The sequence below is a fragment of the Theropithecus gelada genome, chromosome 5, assembly GCF_003255815.1.
Source record: "Theropithecus gelada isolate Dixy chromosome 5, Tgel_1.0, whole genome shotgun sequence".
In the NCBI taxonomy this organism is placed as follows: Eukaryota; Metazoa; Chordata; class Mammalia; order Primates; family Cercopithecidae; genus Theropithecus; species Theropithecus gelada.
Genome location: NC_037672.1, coordinates 154279620 through 154296895, shown reverse-complemented (window position 1 = coordinate 154296895; position 17276 = coordinate 154279620). Strand labels below are relative to the sequence as shown.

The window sequence follows — 17276 nt, the reverse complement described above, 5'->3', positions numbered from 1 at the left end:
CTTTATGTGGCTATTGTTACTGACTGGCTGTAATTGTATAACCTATTCATAAAATGACAATCTTTCTAAAATTCTCCCAAAGTATTACTACTAGTCAGTCAGTGATAGTCTCATCTTGACCCAGTATTAATAACACTCTGAGTTATAGACAAGCCATCAGTCACCTGTCTGTACGCAAACCCTTTAAAAGGTCACTTGGTACACAGGCGAAGTCTATCAGTTTGCACGTTAAAGGGTTAAATTAAAAACGATTACTGCCAGAAGATACATTTTATTCAAACCATGTCCTACTGCTTAAAAATATTTTCTTTGTTCCGTTTAAAATTAACTGTACTTACTCATTCTTTCAAGCATAGAAATTAATATTTATGATCACTAAATCATGGCAGCATGCCTAGTCCAAATTAGATTAACATATATTTCCCTCATCAGCTCTCTCAGGAATATGAGGGAAAATATTATAATTTGAAAGCATTTTTGTTCTATGCGTGATGTTTTCTTGGAACTACAGGCAAAGTGCCTTCCCTTCAGGGGACGAATAATATTGCTCAGAATTGAAACCAAGACATACAGATATAAAGTGCTAATTCTGTTTTTACCTACTCTCTATATAAAGACACATGCACACGTATGTTTATTGCGGCACTATTCACAATAGCAAAGACCTGGAATCAACCCAAATGTCCATCAGTGACAGATTGGATTAAGAAAATGTGGCACATATACACCATGGAATACTATGCAGCCATAAAAAAGGATGAGTTTGTGTCCTTTGTAGGGACATGGATGCAGCTGGAAACCATCATTCTTAGCAAACTATCACAAGAACAGAAAACCAAACACCGCATGTTCTCACTCATAGGTGGGAACTGAACAATGAGATCACTTGGACTCGGGAAGGGGAACATCACACACCGGGGCCTATCATGGGGAGGGGGGAAGGGGGAGGGGGGAGGGATTGCATTGGGAGTTATACCTGATGTAAATGACGAGTTGATGGGTGCTGACGAGTTGATGGGTGCAGCACACCAACATGGCACAAGTATACATATGTAACAAACCTGCACGTTATGCACATGTACCCTAGAACTTAATAATAATAAAAAATAAATAAATAAATAAATAAATAAATAAATGTATTATCTTACCTTGTTGACAAAAACTACATTTAGATTAAGTCCTGATTCAAACTTACAACATATATATCCAAAAATAAAACTACTACATAATCTTGAATGCATTAACATAGATAACCCCATTGCTCTATTGTTAAAAATGTGTTGAAATTCTCCTTATGTTCTCTTTATGGAGTGATGATATGCAGCTTTCAGAGTCATCAAGGGTCATCCAGGAGCGCCAGGCTGTTGCCACATGGCCTTGGTAAGGAGAAGACACCAACAACCTAAAAGATCACCTGGCACCAGATTCAGAGTTTCAGCTCTCCTCTCACCAGTAAACTTAGATTAGTCAAAGAGGGTTCCATACAAAGATGTTGCTATACAAAGATGTTTCTATCAGTGTATCCATGTCTCTAATCATTTACAAGTGAGATATAGTCTCTTGGCCTATTGCTCAGCATTGGAGCAGATAGCCAGGAAGCAGGAATGGCTTTCAGTAGTTAAAGGTAGTGAAATTAAGCAGCATATAACAATGTTAAGTCTTTTTCATCTAGTTCATTACTAGGGTAGAATGTTGGGAGACCATTTTCACATTTGGACTCTATGCTATTCCAAAGAACAGTAATTTATGCATTTAGACATTATAATTTAACAATATATATTCCTGACCTAGACTCTACAAAAAGTAAAGATGATTAGAGCCTAAAAATAATCATATAATCAAGGAGGTGAAGAGAGAGCCACATCGAGAACAGACCAAATTGTTTGAAACTGAGGCATGTAGAGATGTAAGTAGAGAGATGAAACCATGGGATCTATTTTCCAAACTGTGGTTAATGTGGATAAAGGGAGCGCAGGTGCATTCTTCAAATCATGTGACACTAAAGCAAGGAGGTGCCTACTTTGAAGCAGAAGCAAAATGATTTCAGGACCAAATGGCAGAAAAACAGTTCACACACTAAATGTGTGAATAAGCTTGTTAAAATGTAGCATGATGGCAAAGCCATAAAATTAAGTCATTAATAAGAAAAAAATATATAGCAAAAATTCCATTTCCATGCGCCAAGTAAAACATTATACAAAGGTCAAGTCTTTTGCCAGTATTATGAGAGTCTTACATATTTATTTCTAAAAATAACTTCAGATAAAAGGCCCCTGTAATACTTTTCACATTAAAACATCAACAACTACTTGATAACACCTTGAAAATGTATCCATAAGGTCACTTTGGCTTTAATATGTAATTACTTAATATTATCACTCTAATGTTGTTATCTCAACAGATGCACTTGAACTCAAATCAACTTGTATAATTTAATAATTGTAGATTATCTCATCACTTCAATTTCATTTAATATTTCTAAGTAGTAATAAAAGCATTTTAAAATGTTCCAGATTGTTTTCACAAGTACATAAGTCCATCCATCTTCACCTGCTAATTCCAGATCCTGTCTTTCTGAATAGCTCTCCTCAAACACTAGAGTTTCTCTTTTTTTAACTTATATCAGCTGTTGTCTATTTGAATTTTTCTCAAAAGTTCAGTAACAACTAGAGGGAGCAGTGATAAGGGTAAGGATGAAGGTGAAATGTATTCTTAAACTAAAAATGCCATCCTCAATCAACCTTGTCAAAGTGTAAAGAGAATTAGTCATTCAATTCTTCAATTTTGCAAGCAAAATTTAGCTTCTAAAATCATCTTGAACTTAAAATACTGTACACAGATGTTTAACTCATTTACTTATTAACACCATTTACTGAACATCAACTCTTTCTAGCATTATCTGAAGCACTGGGTACAGAGTCATGAGTTGAACATCCAGTACACTGAGCACTGCCTGGGCACTCTCTTCCTGGAGCTTATTGCCACACTTTACATGAAAAACATGATGCTTATCCTATAGTACCTGGAACATAGCAGGGACTCAATAGGTAGTTCTTAAGTGACAGAATGAACATCACCATTCATTATAAATTGTCCTAAGTACTATAAAGGAAAAGAAGAGATTGCTTTCAGAGATAAAAGTGTGAAAGGCATCTCTGAGGAAATGATATATGAACCCAGTTCTCAAGGAGGAGTAAGAATTAGTGATATGGGCAGAGATTTGAAGTGAAAGAGTTTGTTGCATCTGGGAAAGTGAAAGAAGGTCAAATAGATTTAGCTTTAATGAGTGAGCAAGACAGCAGAATGCAATGGAGAGTTGAGTGGGAATTGGATATTATAAGACCTTAAAGTCAACTAAAATTTTTCAGTGTTATCCTCATAATGAGAAGCCATTGAAGTATTTTAAACAAGAGAGTAATTCAGTCCAAAAACAATTTTTTTAAACAATAATTCCTGCTACTTCGTGGAAAATGGATTAAAAAAAGACAAGCGTGGAATTGGAGAGATGAGATACTGAACACATTATGGTGGCTTGGCCTGGGGTAATGGCAACGAAAAGGATGAGTGTCTACAGATAAAATATAATTAGGCAGTGGAAATCACATCAACAGGATGCAAGGATGAAAGAGGTATTAAGAATACACCCAGATTTCAGGCTAGCTTGGACAACACAAAATACTAAAGAAGTTAGCAGAGGGCAAGAAGAAAAACTAAAAATAATTTAATACGCTCAGTTTTATAAGCCCTTTTATCATGTTAATAAGTGTGCTTCAGAAACATCCAGCACATTGAAATCTATATTTACTGTAAATAGTTCTCTGTTTTAGTTTTTAATTCCCTATGGAAATAGCCAAGCACTCCCTTCTCAAAGCAGGGGACATAGTTGTTGACATAGCAAATTTTTTTTCAGCTTGTTTAGTGCTGACTGACTTTTCCACTGAGTATTTTCATTCCCAGGACTAGGAGGACAGGGCAGAGAATCAGACACCTAGCTCCTGCACTCCCGACTCGAGACTGCTGCAGTAAATGACTACAAACTGATCAATGGAGAATTGACTGACGGCTGGCTCTCTTCTTGTCTGCCCTTGTGGCTTAACAAGGTGCCCTATCTTGGTCGAAATAGGCTTCTGGGTTTTCATTTGAACCTATAAATATTCCAGGAAGCAAGTTGCTGAGGGAAGCACAGTATGGTACTTAGGGACAATAGTGGTCCTTCACCCTTTTCACTTTGATTTAGGGATACTCTCTCTAAAAACATATCCATATGAAAACACACACCCACAAGATGTTTCATACAATTTAGGGAATACTCAAACCCACTGACACCCAATTATGGACCCAGGAGTACTCAAACCCACTGACACCCAGTTATGGACCCAGGAATGGTTAAGAACACCTGGGATTCTATGACATAAATCAAGCAAGTCTGCTAATACTAAACTTCACAACAAGGGATATGAGAAACATAAACGTTGTACCTCCTTCCATTACATTTTAACATAACGAATCAAGACTGGCATGCTACTCAAAATCATCCCATCATAAACAATTATGTGGAATGGTGTCAGAAGCATAGGTTTGGTATCAGAGACCTGCGTGTAAGCTATACCACACGTGGGTTGATCCTGAGAAAAACCTTTAACTTCTGTGAGATTCGGGGATCTTGTTTTAAGGCAAGGGCAATAATAATGCCACCTGCCTGATAAAACTTTGGCATATAACAATATTTAACAACTATATGTTACTATAAAAGTTCTTATTTGTATGTTTCACTTAAATTTTACTCAAGTCACTTCATTCACCTTGGACTACTAGTATAGCTATCATAAGTTTTTAGCTGCTGATGCCAAAAATTGCTCTTTATGTTACAACGGAATATTCGGGCGTTGGGTTGATACAGTCTATCTCTTTACACTGTACACAGACAGCTTTTGTTGTTGTTGTTTTACTCTAAATATGTTTCCCACGTTTACAAATGCATTAGTCATTATCACAGTAAAATTAAATCAAGGGATCCTTGGGCTTTATCACACCTTTGTAGCTTTATAATAGCCATAGAAGTGTCAAGTGTAGGCATTGAATTCACCCCATTACAAAGAAATGAGATATTGTCACTTACCTCTGTCACTGTCATAGAGGTATGCAAACTTGTCCCATTGATAGTATTCAATCAAGCTAAGGAGTGCTCCTTTGAGGTCAGGTCTCATCTGAATGACAAACGGATGCGTGCCATCTGTTGGGAAGCTGGGAGTGATGAAGGAGACGTGGAGTGTTCCGCAAAATGATGTGATGGTATTTACAGACTTCTTGTCATAAAATCCAAAAATAGCATAGACTCCTCTCGAAAACTGGGAGCAGACTAGAAGAATAGGGAAAATAGACAGGAAAAAATCATTGAAATTGGCATACAATCATATTAATTTGCTTAAAACTTAATGTCCTTTTACATAAAATACAAAATTAACATATTGAAAGAAATATAGATTTAATTATCCATTGAAACTTATTAATACTTATTTACTTAGCATTTGATTTGTGGAATCTAAAAGATTCTAAAGCATAAAAAGTAGTTCTGGTTACAAGAAAATGCATACATCATTGTTTAACAAGCTATGTAAGCATTAACATATTTTAGGAACAAATATGAAAAATGTATGAGTAAAAAAAACAAAACATTAGCTATGAGAACAAACTGTAGTCACCTAAGATTTATACACGTTAATGATAGCTCATTCCCTACATAATCCAATTCCTTTAAAAATCTTTACTGTATTTATGATACTTTTATATCTAAAAGTTAATGTGTTTCCATAGAGTCCTAATGCTGACCAAAGCCTCTTTAAGACAAGATAGTACCTGACTCCCCTGACACATACAGACACATGTCCCCACAAAGGCACTTCGGTCATATTGTGTCATTCAGTCAAGAAGCAATTAAATAAAGTCTAAAACTTTTAATTTTAATCTTCCCCAAGGACCTAACTTACCCTGTATGTTACACTACATATTAATTCTTAAACAAATAATAATATTGTATTTGGACATCCTCATCACTCCCACAATCTCCTGTCCTCTTCCAATATTTCTGTTTCCAATGAATGGCATATGACACTATCCGCTATGGACTGACTCCTTCCCCCAAAAGTCAGTCCATAACTAAGTTATGTGCTCATTATAATACCTCGATATACTCAAATAAGGGTCACTTATTTTTCTCCCTGTTCCAAACATCTCAGTTCACTAACAGTATGTACTTAACTTTGTGCTTGCCCTGCGCCTGGCATGTTCTAGGGTACGCTAATTCACTTTTTTCTCATGATAACTTTCGAGGTAGGAACTATAATTATTTCCAGATTACTGATAGAAAAATTGACACATAGAACAATATTAAGTGAGTTACCAAAGCCACTTGCATAGGTGATAGATACTACATTCAAAATAGAGAGTCTGGATTCAGAATCCATGCTCCTAATCAAAAAGCAATATGGCTTATCTTACCCAACTACTGAAATACCTACCCAACTGTCCTCCTTCTTCCCCTTATGTTCCTTCCATTCAATTCTCCACAATATAATAAGAATGATCTTTTGAAACATAAATCCAGTAATATCTTTCTGAGAAAAAAGGGTTACTTTGTCCAAGACTGATCCCCTGTAATGCTCTATAGAGTACTGACCATTAACGGAATAGTGCTTAAAGCCACTACTAAAGTCAACAATGTGTCTTTTTTTTTTTCTTTTTTTGAGACAGTCTCACTCTGCCACTCAGGCTGGAGTGCAGTGCAGTGGCGCCATCTCAGCTCACTGCAACCTTCGCCTTCCAGTTCAAGCGATTCTCCTGCCTCAGCCCCCCAAGTAGTTGGGATTACAGGCACGCGCCACCATCCCTAATAATTTTTGCATTTTTAGTGGAGACAGGGTTTCACCTTGTTGGTCAGGCTGGTTTCGAACTCCTGACCTCGTGATCCGCCAGTCTCAGCCTCCTAAAGTGCTGGAATTACAGGCGTGAGCCACCGCTCCTGGCCAACTATGTGGCTTTAGATAAATAAATAGCTGATATTTCTCAATCTCAGGGTCATTTCAATGCAAAAAATGGAAACCAGCCATCCAGAAATGCAATCTAACAACCTAGAACATAACATCTACCATTCTTTTAAAATAATCTTTTTTGAAGGATAAACCAAACACTATCTTATATCATTGTATTTCCTTCACAAAAATAGATGGTCTGTAGAAAAAAATAGATTTGTTTCATGAATACAAGCATTGCTAAAATATGTACAGATTCCAACTGCCAATTCTAGACAATCAAAAAATATTAGACAATAATGATTAGTAACTGTTGTATAGTATGAATCCAAAGGAAAGCAAGATTGCCTCTTTAAGTGGCCCTTGTTTGCCAAAACTCTGTGTAATATGTAAATTGACATATCCTTTATTACCAATCTTCTACAAAGCAGACTGAAATATCTGAAAAAGCAACTGAATGTATTTCATTGCATTATTTCATACCTTAACATAAGGCAAAGATGAGATAACTGTCTTTTATTCATGCCCATACTTTTTGTTTTTGTCTGGGTACAGAGTTGAAAATAACCTTTAGTGTATTTGATAACTATGTCCTTTCTTCACATACATGAAAAATAGCTTTCATCTCATGTAGGAAATCTCTGCAGTGATTTCTTATTTTATACATAAGTATATGTATACTGACAAGTGTATCTTAAATCTTAAATTTGTTCAGCAATTGATGATTCCAAATGACACATAAAAGAAAGACTTGCTATAAAATTCTCTCTGGGTCTATTTAATTTCATTTCTCTGCAAAGTGTGGGCATGTCATTCAGGTACTATAGGAATATCATGCAATATGATTTATTAATGAGACCTCTTCTCATCTTAAGTGAAATAGCTACTGTGATGGAAACAGGAGCCACAGCGTCAGCAGGATGCATGATAAAGAATGCCACTGTTTGAATACACAGACAATCTTAATAAGGAGCCATACCTTTCATTTTCGATTTGTTTTAGGCTCTGGAGTGAGTTGTCAAGGGACCTCCTGGTTATTGTGGCCATCTGGAAACACTGGCTTTGACCCAACAACAGGCGCAAGCTGCACACAACTTCATAAGGCATTATCCACCTAACTCAGAAGACAATGTATTTTTCCCCATGCACTTCAGCTAATTCTCCAATGAACCTACTTTTACAACAATAGCCTTTCTCTCCTGTCTCTCTTTGGTCTCTCTTTGGTCTCCCTCAACCGTCTCTTCTTATCCTTTATTTCTTCATTGTACTTACTCAAGTGTCCATTCGCCTATATCCTCTATTTTTCTGGATATTTCTTTCTTATGTCTCTTAACTATGCATACAGTTAACACACATTCGGCCACCAGTGCTCATTTCCCTCTCTGTACCTTAGGGCAGTCACTGTCTCTGTCCCCAAGCAGGATAAGAATGCCACTGAGATTTACAACCAGGAATCAATCAAATCCATCAGAATGCTGACCTGAGCTAAGGTACTTTGCTTGCCCCGTTTATAGTAACCATCTGAAGATGAAAAACTTAGCACTATGCTTTTAATGTGTCATCCCCAAATATCCAAGACTATTTGCATTGAAATATTGATGCTTGCCCCAATTTAGCAAAGGCAATATAACCTACTGACACCTTTCACAAGAATATTAGTTGCAGTACTTTGGAAATACTCTTTACTTCATTAGAAGTGAAATTATTCATTTTAATCTTTACCTTATTCCCCAATGGTGCCTCCAAAATTTAAAGCCATTTCCTTAACTTTGATCCATCCTGTAACGGAGGAAGGTTTACTACTACCGAGACTATCCAAAATAATGTGTCATATACTCTGAAAATCCTTCCAAAGACAACTTTCTAAAATGAGTTATACAATACCAACATCCTATATAGTCACGTCTGGAGGCATAGAAGTTTCACCTCCAGCTTCATGACCTTTACAATAACACAGTGAAACACTATTTTAAGTTTCTCAATGATTGTCCTGATTAATATTAGAATTGCATTAATGTCTTGAGATTCAAACCGGATTGCAAAGGAGTAAGTAAAGATGCTCTCGCTGAGTTCTGTAATTAAATATTTAATATCAACTTTGAGAAACTCAGCAAAGGGCAAGTCCTTCTAAAAGACACTTTAGGTCAAACAGCAGAAATGATAATCTCCTGGGTGTAAGTAATTTGCTGATTATTTCACTTTATATTACAAGCCCAGATGATATAAGCCAATAACAATGCTGATGGTGCAACCAACACACATCTTTTTCTCTTAGGTCATTCTGCTCATTGGTGCTGCTAATGTAGCATACACGATACAGTCTGTATGCTGAACAAAAGCTAAATAGCCTTGCATAGCTATTGAGTAGAAAGGGAGAAGAACTGAGCATGATTTTTTTTGTTCTACATATTTTATATTTATAAGTTGAGATTCACTTCAATGAATCAGCATAGTCTGCTTCATAAGCAGAAATGGCAACAGCCTCTTTGCGGTTTGAACAAAAACTGGTGAAAGCTGCATCACCAAGGAACTCTGACATCAAAATATGGAAACCACTGAAAACCTCTTTCCTTCTCTCCTAAACTTCTGACATTAACCTCCTGCACAGTTTGACCCTGATTTCAGTACTGAAGTTTCCCTATCATCTGTTACTAACGATCTCCCGGTAACTAAAAATAATCATCTCTTCCTTGGATCTAGCTTTCTTAGCTTCTCTGAATTTATTAGACCAAACTTTGCCTCTTGAAATTCTTTCCCTTTCCACTGCTACTAGTCTTGCTGTCTTCTAATTCTTTTTCCATATTGCTGCCAAGTAAAATTATACCATCTTGGTAGTTTTCCTCTCGCTCTAATTATCTTTCACTGCCTTATCTTCTTCCTACATCCTAAATTAAAAAGACCTTCTCCAAGGATTGTTTTCTCTTCTCTTTTCACTCTACCTCTTAGTGGTCACACCCCTTTCCACAAGGTCAAACTCAATTTTTACGCACATGTTTCCCAAACCTTCATTATTATCCCAGTTATCTCCTATAATTATTTACTTACCAAAAAAAGCACCGTAAATATTCTCCGTGTCAAGCATAACATTAGCTTTAGAAAATGCACAACAAAGAGGATGAGTATTGTGATCTGATTCAGGAAAAAAATGGAATTTTATCTACTATGTTTTGATGTTCCACACTGAGTCATTTTTGATAAAATATAATGATGAAATCTAGAGAATATTTCTCTAAAAAAAAAAAACTTAGCTTCCATCTGTCACCTTCCAGTGTACCTCAGTTCATTATATGGAAACTTCTAAAACTGTGTATTTCCACTAATTCCATAAAAATAATGAAAAAATACTTTATTTTATTCTGACAAACCATATCTATGTGTTGATTTTTCCCTTTCTATTCATGCATAACTACTGCTATCATTTATATGCAATAGTTCAGAATAATGACCTTCTTGCTCTTTCTTGTCCTATACATGCCATTCATCACCATTTAAGTTTTATTCTACTTCATTAAACGCACATTTACAAAGCACTTTTAACAACCTACTATGCACTGTTCTAGGCTTGGGGAAGACAGTTATTAAGCACGACAGGTAAAGTCCCCACTTATATGACGTTTCCATAACGGTACTTCTTAAGCATCTCTTGTACCTTCACCTTCCTTTTCTTTCTCCTTGGTTCTGCTATACGACTCACCTCTTCTCTCTCCTTTCAATTGATTCTCTTGTCATATTAGTCTTCCTAAAGCATATCACATAAAGGCATCATTCAAGGATCTGTCTGCCAATTGTTTTTTCTTTTTCTTCAAACTCTATCTTTCAGCAGTCTCATCCCTATTAACAAGGTCAAATTCAACTCCTTATGCAAACTTTCATCATCCTTTTCCAAACTTTCATCATCACCCCAGCTGTCATCCTTTACTTACTGATAAAAATATATACTGTAAATATATTATATATTTTTTTCAATAATGTATTTTCATGATTATTTTGTATTTATTCCCTGCTGGTATAATTTTTAATTAAAATATTCAATTATTTCATGGACTCATGTGTGAGCTTTCTCGAATAAAAAAAGAAAAAAGAAATAGACAAAATGCCACTGTTTTACAATATCTAAACACATATCATATTGTTTTAATCTAAACAATTAAATATCACAGAGACATTATTCTGTTTTCAAGAATCTTGGGAGGCTCTGACCTCAGCAACAGCAGTTCTAGGGGCTAAAAGTGAGAACAAACTGGGTTTGAATCCTGGCTTTGCCATTTTCTGCTTGGGTTTGTTGGGCAAGTTACTTTACTAGTGTGTCCGAGCTTAGTCATCTGTGAAAAACAATAAAAATATTACCTACCTGCCTCATTGTGGGACAGGGAAGTATGAAGTAAACATAAGCTGAAAAGAGTGTTGGCCCTATAAGTCTCTCGTGACTTTCCTACGTTTTAATGTTCTAATTAATGTTGACATTAACTATTTATTAATCATGCACCAGGATTTTGCTCATATTTTCCTTTAGTCTAAAATTCATCAATTCCACAAGACAAGTGCTTATGTGTTGAAATCAAGTCCATCTCTTCAGGCCAAAAAATGTTAGAATCACTCCTGACTTCTTTTATTCTCAGCATACAAATTGTCACCAAATACTGCCCATTTGACCTCTCTATCTGTGCTCTTCAGCTCTCATGACATTGCCTTAATATGGTCCTTAAACATCTATTGACTAGATGACTGAAATAACCTCTCAAAAAGCCTCTTTCATAATAAATCTCTTTCCTCTCATGGCAGATATAACCCTCGTGCTTAAAATCCATCAATTTCTTGCAATTGCTTAGAGAAGAGCACAGATAGCATTTGCTCAGGTGTTGCCTGCTCTGTGTGGTCTGAATTACAAGCTGCTCCTGCATGTGATTCTAAAGCAATCTGCCTTTCTGTGTATTAGCCTGTATTATATTTGCTAGTTTGCTCATGAACTGTGAGCTAATTGAAAGGAGAGAATGAAGTGTCATTTACCTATGAATGGCTGTCAAGTACTTGGCACACAGCAGGCAACTGATAAATGTCATTTAATAAATACCAATTCTTCCAGGAAGGGTTCCTTGCTTATCATCAACTGAATATGATCCTCCCTAATTGTGAACTCCATCAGCACACTCCCCAGTTGCCTGAATCAGAAGCCCAGCTCTAGATTTTCCTGGGCACCTGGTAGAAGAGTCACTGATCTTAAGCCTGCTTCCTAATCTATTGAATGGGGCTATTAATTCCTCTTCTGTCTACCTCATGAGAATTCTTTTAAGTTTAAATTAGATAATATATAGAGATGTACTGGAAAAATTATAAATTATTAGGTAAATGTGTTATTGACAATAAATCAACCATAATAATTTTTGTATTCTCTGCAATACCCAAATCAGAGATTTTCACAATTATATAATTACTAAATATTTGTCAAATGAACATATAATCAGAACCAATGGGTGAGCAAAGACATAAAATGGGTTCTTATGATACAATTTCATTTCTGTTGATGGTGGAGTATTTCTGAAATCATGTCGTAACAATATTTTTATCCTTCATTATCATTTTGCAAAATAACAGCTGTTAGTTTAAAATTACCTATGAAATGTAGTTAATTCGTTCTCCTAATAGGAAAAAATCATTTTTAGTGAGAAAATGGTTAGTGAGAAATGAAATGAGAAATAGAAAACAATCATTTTTTAGTATGAAAAGATAATATTTAGAATATCTGTGAAATATTATTATTTTAAGATTTCCATATACATTTTATAAGTGGAGAAGTTTGTACCAAGACAGGGGATGTTATTAACCTGAAAAAGTACACAGAGCAAGATGCAACTGAAAACCCAAATGAAATGGGGTAAATTTTTTTGCCTGGAACATATACCAAATTTCTTTGCATGGAATATATGCCCAATAACACATTTTGCACATGAAAATATACAGAAAAATTCCCACAATTTCAAACGTCTTATTTATATAATTCAAATAAATTGTTCAGGTTTTAAAGCTTATCATGAGCAACATTGATTCCTCTAAAAATGCAATTATTGTAACAGATGGTACCTGTAATGTTAAGTTTCCAGGTAAAAATTGGGGATAATCATAGAATTAGACCTGTGATTCCTTTACTCTCACAAAATTTAGGTAAATACAGTGTTCTCTTCTTATGATGAAATGGAGTTAAATCAACTACTTTGCATTAATGGGGTTATTTTAAAGTTCACTTTTCCACTGGGGCAAATTCTTTCCCTATCTACGGACAGAAAGGATTTCCCATTCCAGATCTGACAGTGTAGCATCTCTCACAAAACTCACATTTCTTTAAAAGCCTTCCCTTTACTTTGTACACTCCTGTTCCCCAGAGCCCAGCAAAGTTCCTAGTACAGACATTCAGTATATAGCTACCGAATGAAACACCATTGATTCAGAGGAAATGCAAAGAATAATAAACACACACCCCAATGACATTTTCCATAAATTGCCTCACTGATGATTTTCCCTATAGCTCTGCCACAAATATTTATGACAAATTACTTCTCTTTTGCATACATTTTGATCTAATTTTTCAGAAATATTAAATGTGATGCAACATCATCACTCAGTAGTAGAAGACAATGAAGCTGTAATAAAACATTTTTCTTTCGCTCTAACAAATATTTACCCTTCCTGACCTTCGTGTTATGTTTGCTGAGTGAGGTGAAATGGCGAAAGTTTATTGCTGTTGCCCATATTATACGCAGCTTTAAAAAATCTATAACATTTATTCTGGCTTCATTCATCATCTGGGATAGCAGGCAATTGTAGAACCAGCAGTAATAGGCAATAATTCTCATGTGAATTTTAATGACGTGTTTTGGACACATAAAGGAAAGAGAATTACCTCTGTCTATATCAGACGCTATTTCACAAGAGATAGTCTCATTCTTTATCTTTGGGATACGTATTTTCTCCTTATAAATTCACACAGTTCTATCATCTGTAAATTCTTGTTCAACTCATGCTCTGTGTAAATTCTGGGCACTCTATGCCCTGATGAAATTTGAATATTGTGGATAAAGAGTGCCAGGCTGAATGAATGTCTGAAGGCCTGGCGTCTAATCCCTGCTGTGACACCAGCCAGCTGTGTGCTGCTGGCAAGTCTCAGCTTTCAAATGTCTCCATGCCCTCAAAGCTCATGCTCGGGCCTGTGTGGCTGAACATCAAAGAGAGAAATTCCAGAAAATGTCAGGTAGCACATATTTATTATTCATCACATACTTTCTCAAGGAAAATCTATGTGAAATACAATAAATTTCAAGGATTAAATAATATTCTCTGTGTCTTATTACTTTTTCTTTGTTTTATATTTCTTCCTCTTTGTTTTATATTTCTTCTTTTCTCTTGCTCTGTTTTCTCTCTCTCTCTTTTTCTCTTCTTTATGTTCAGTGCCTAAAAAACCTGCAATTTCTTGTCTGATCTTAATTAGAATGTACAAAACCAAGGGATTATGTATGTATTTAACATAGATTCAATGACATCTCAGTCCAAATAATCATTTTAGCATCTATGATAAAACCTACTTTTAAACAAAATAACTGAAAAATGTTCAAATGACTATAAGATTTCTACTTAAAATTTATCCTTTAAATAAAACACAGAAAAAGACAGAACTTTATCACCTTACCGTCTGGATACCCTCAAATTAACTTGGATAACCCTTTTGCTTTTGAATGACTCAAAGAGTTTCTGAAGGTTTCACAGAACTTTCTTACTCTTCTTACTTGTTGGTAAGCAAGAGGTTTCCTGCGCATGTGCCATAGTACTTATGTGTTAACCCACATACATTTATTTTCAAAGGACACATTTTTTTGAATATTGTATACTGCAAAATCATATAAATATACTAAAATGCTCTGGGCCATTAGCATTCATCTCTAAAGTGCCAAGGAATTGGAGGGATTATCTTTAGCACAATGACTCACACACTCTTGATGCATTGAGTCCTGGTAAAATTATGACTTCACGCTTGTGAAGGGATCATGGCACATTGTTCTAACATTACCCTGAGAATTGCCCTACTCCATTGCAACACCCATTCAATCATATGAACCTGGTTACAACTGATGGTGTGAAATGAGCTCCTTCCAGAAAGGATTCATAACTTATTTAGGTTTTGGCCCTTACATTTATTTTAATACTCTAAATTAAATGTCTATAATTCAAAAATTGCAGGAGTACATTATAACACATTTAAACAAGCATACTGATTAAAAGGATATAACTTCCCTTTGCTTACTATTCTTCCCAGAAGCAACCCTTGTTAGCAATAATGTGGGGTGTACCTCTAGCCCCATAGTTTTAGTAAGAGTCAAATTTGTTTGTTTGTTTCTGTTTTTGTTACGTTTTTGATTAAGGACACCATAGAACAATTATCTTGTGGCTTACTTCGATATCTGACAGGGAAATTACCATGTTGATACATACTTAGTTCACTCATTTAAACCATTGTATGGTATTCCCTGGTTTGAAGATAGCAGCAACATTTCATTAACGTTCCCTAATTGAAAGATATGCAGGTTGTTCAGAGTTTTTTTATTACAAACAAGGCTGCAGTGAACATGTGAGTACATACATCTTTGAGCACATGTGCTATTATTTCTGCAGACCAGATTATTAAAAGTAGGATTGCTTGGTCAAATGTTATGCTGGGTGAAAGATTATCCATGCTATCAAATTATCACCCAAATATAGTGTAGCAATTAACATTCCTATCAATAAAATAACTTTTTGTGTGGAATTCACTAATAATTGATATTTTCCATTGTTTCAGATTTTACTAATCTAACAGGCAAAAATGACATTTCATTTTTGTTTTAATAATGGCAACTTACATTTTTGTACTCGTGATAGTACGCATTGCTCTTAGTTTATTTTATGCATTAATTTAAAATTTGTAATACTGTAAAGTCACATGGGTCCTAATATTATCCGTATTTTAGAGATGAAAAAACTTGGAAGCAAGTGAAATAATTTTCTCAGCTATCACCTCTAGAAACGGGTGAGTGGGTGTCAACCCAGGCAGCCTGACTCCATAGCTAGTTTCATCAGCCACCTCACTGATAAACAGGAACATTTGATTCCCATCATTATTAGTAAGAAAGCACATCTACTTTTATAGCTTTCTCTATTAATCATCTGTTCCTAGATTTTGTACACTTCTTTTTACTATTAGGTTACCCTTCAAATTTTGATTTCTAACATTCTTTAATCTTCTTCATATGTAAAGCCCCTATTTTTCTTCCTTTTTCTCTTACCTTTTCCTGTGTTTACAATGACATTTATAACCAAATTCTCAATCTTTCATTGATGATTCGTAAACTTTGTGTCTTGTGTAACAAGGATTTCCCATTCTAAGATTTTCAAAATATTCTGGGATGTTTGATTTTTTAACTATCCCTTCTACATTAAATTCTTCCACTATTAATATCTGGATTTTATGAATGGTAAAAACCTAACTTATTTTGTTTCTACATACATGTTCAATTTCCCAACACTTTTAATGTAACTTTTTGATTTCCTTGGTTTTAAATGTCACATTTATCATATGCTACATTTCTATATGTCCTTATGCCTATTTCTGAAGATGAAAACAAATGTTTTAATTACTACACATTTTTGGAAATAACTATTGCTGTCAGTGTCCTTTTGCAAAACTTTTGTACCTGTTGTTTTGTAACTATTGTTTTGCATTTTTTCTTTAGGATTTTACTTAGGATGAGATGGAAATACAAACTAATTGGCAGAGATTAATATTTACCACATTATAGCCAATATCACTATTGGCTAAAAACTGTTTTATGATTCTCAGTAGTTTCACACATTTGTTCATACCTTATCACACATTTTATTAGATTTATCCCTAGATATTTTGTATCTTTCTTACATTACTGGCAGATAATTTTTCTTTGCATTTTCTATTTTAGATGTTGATAGTACTATTGACTTTCAAATCATAATTTTATATCTAGTGATCTTACTGAACCCTCTTATCAGTTCTGTAACCTTTTGGGTTGATTCTTTTGGATTCTTCTAGGTGAGAAAGCAATTATTTTTGTAAGAATTTTACTCTACTCACTTTTGGAACTTTCCACTTTGTGAAATTATTTCTCCTTAGCTTTGTATTTCTACTGTACTTCTAATAAAAATAATAAACTACAAAGTATACCATTAATATGGGATCTGTGCAATTAATAT

At 35.0% G+C, this 17276-nt stretch overlaps 1 protein-coding gene across 7 annotated transcripts in view; it reads right to left on the bottom strand.

Annotated features, from left to right (window-relative positions):
- The window catches only part of GRIA2 (glutamate ionotropic receptor AMPA type subunit 2), a 148661-nt gene that overhangs the window by 59602 nt on the left and 71783 nt on the right, over nucleotides 1-17276 (bottom strand). For all 7 annotated transcript variants that reach the window (XM_025385674.1, XM_025385671.1, XM_025385668.1 and 4 more), the window contains exon 3: nucleotides 5120-5359. In XM_025385674.1, coding sequence (XP_025241459.1) covers nucleotides 5120-5359 — 240 coding nt within the window. The remainder of the gene's footprint in view (nucleotides 1-5119; nucleotides 5360-17276) is intronic.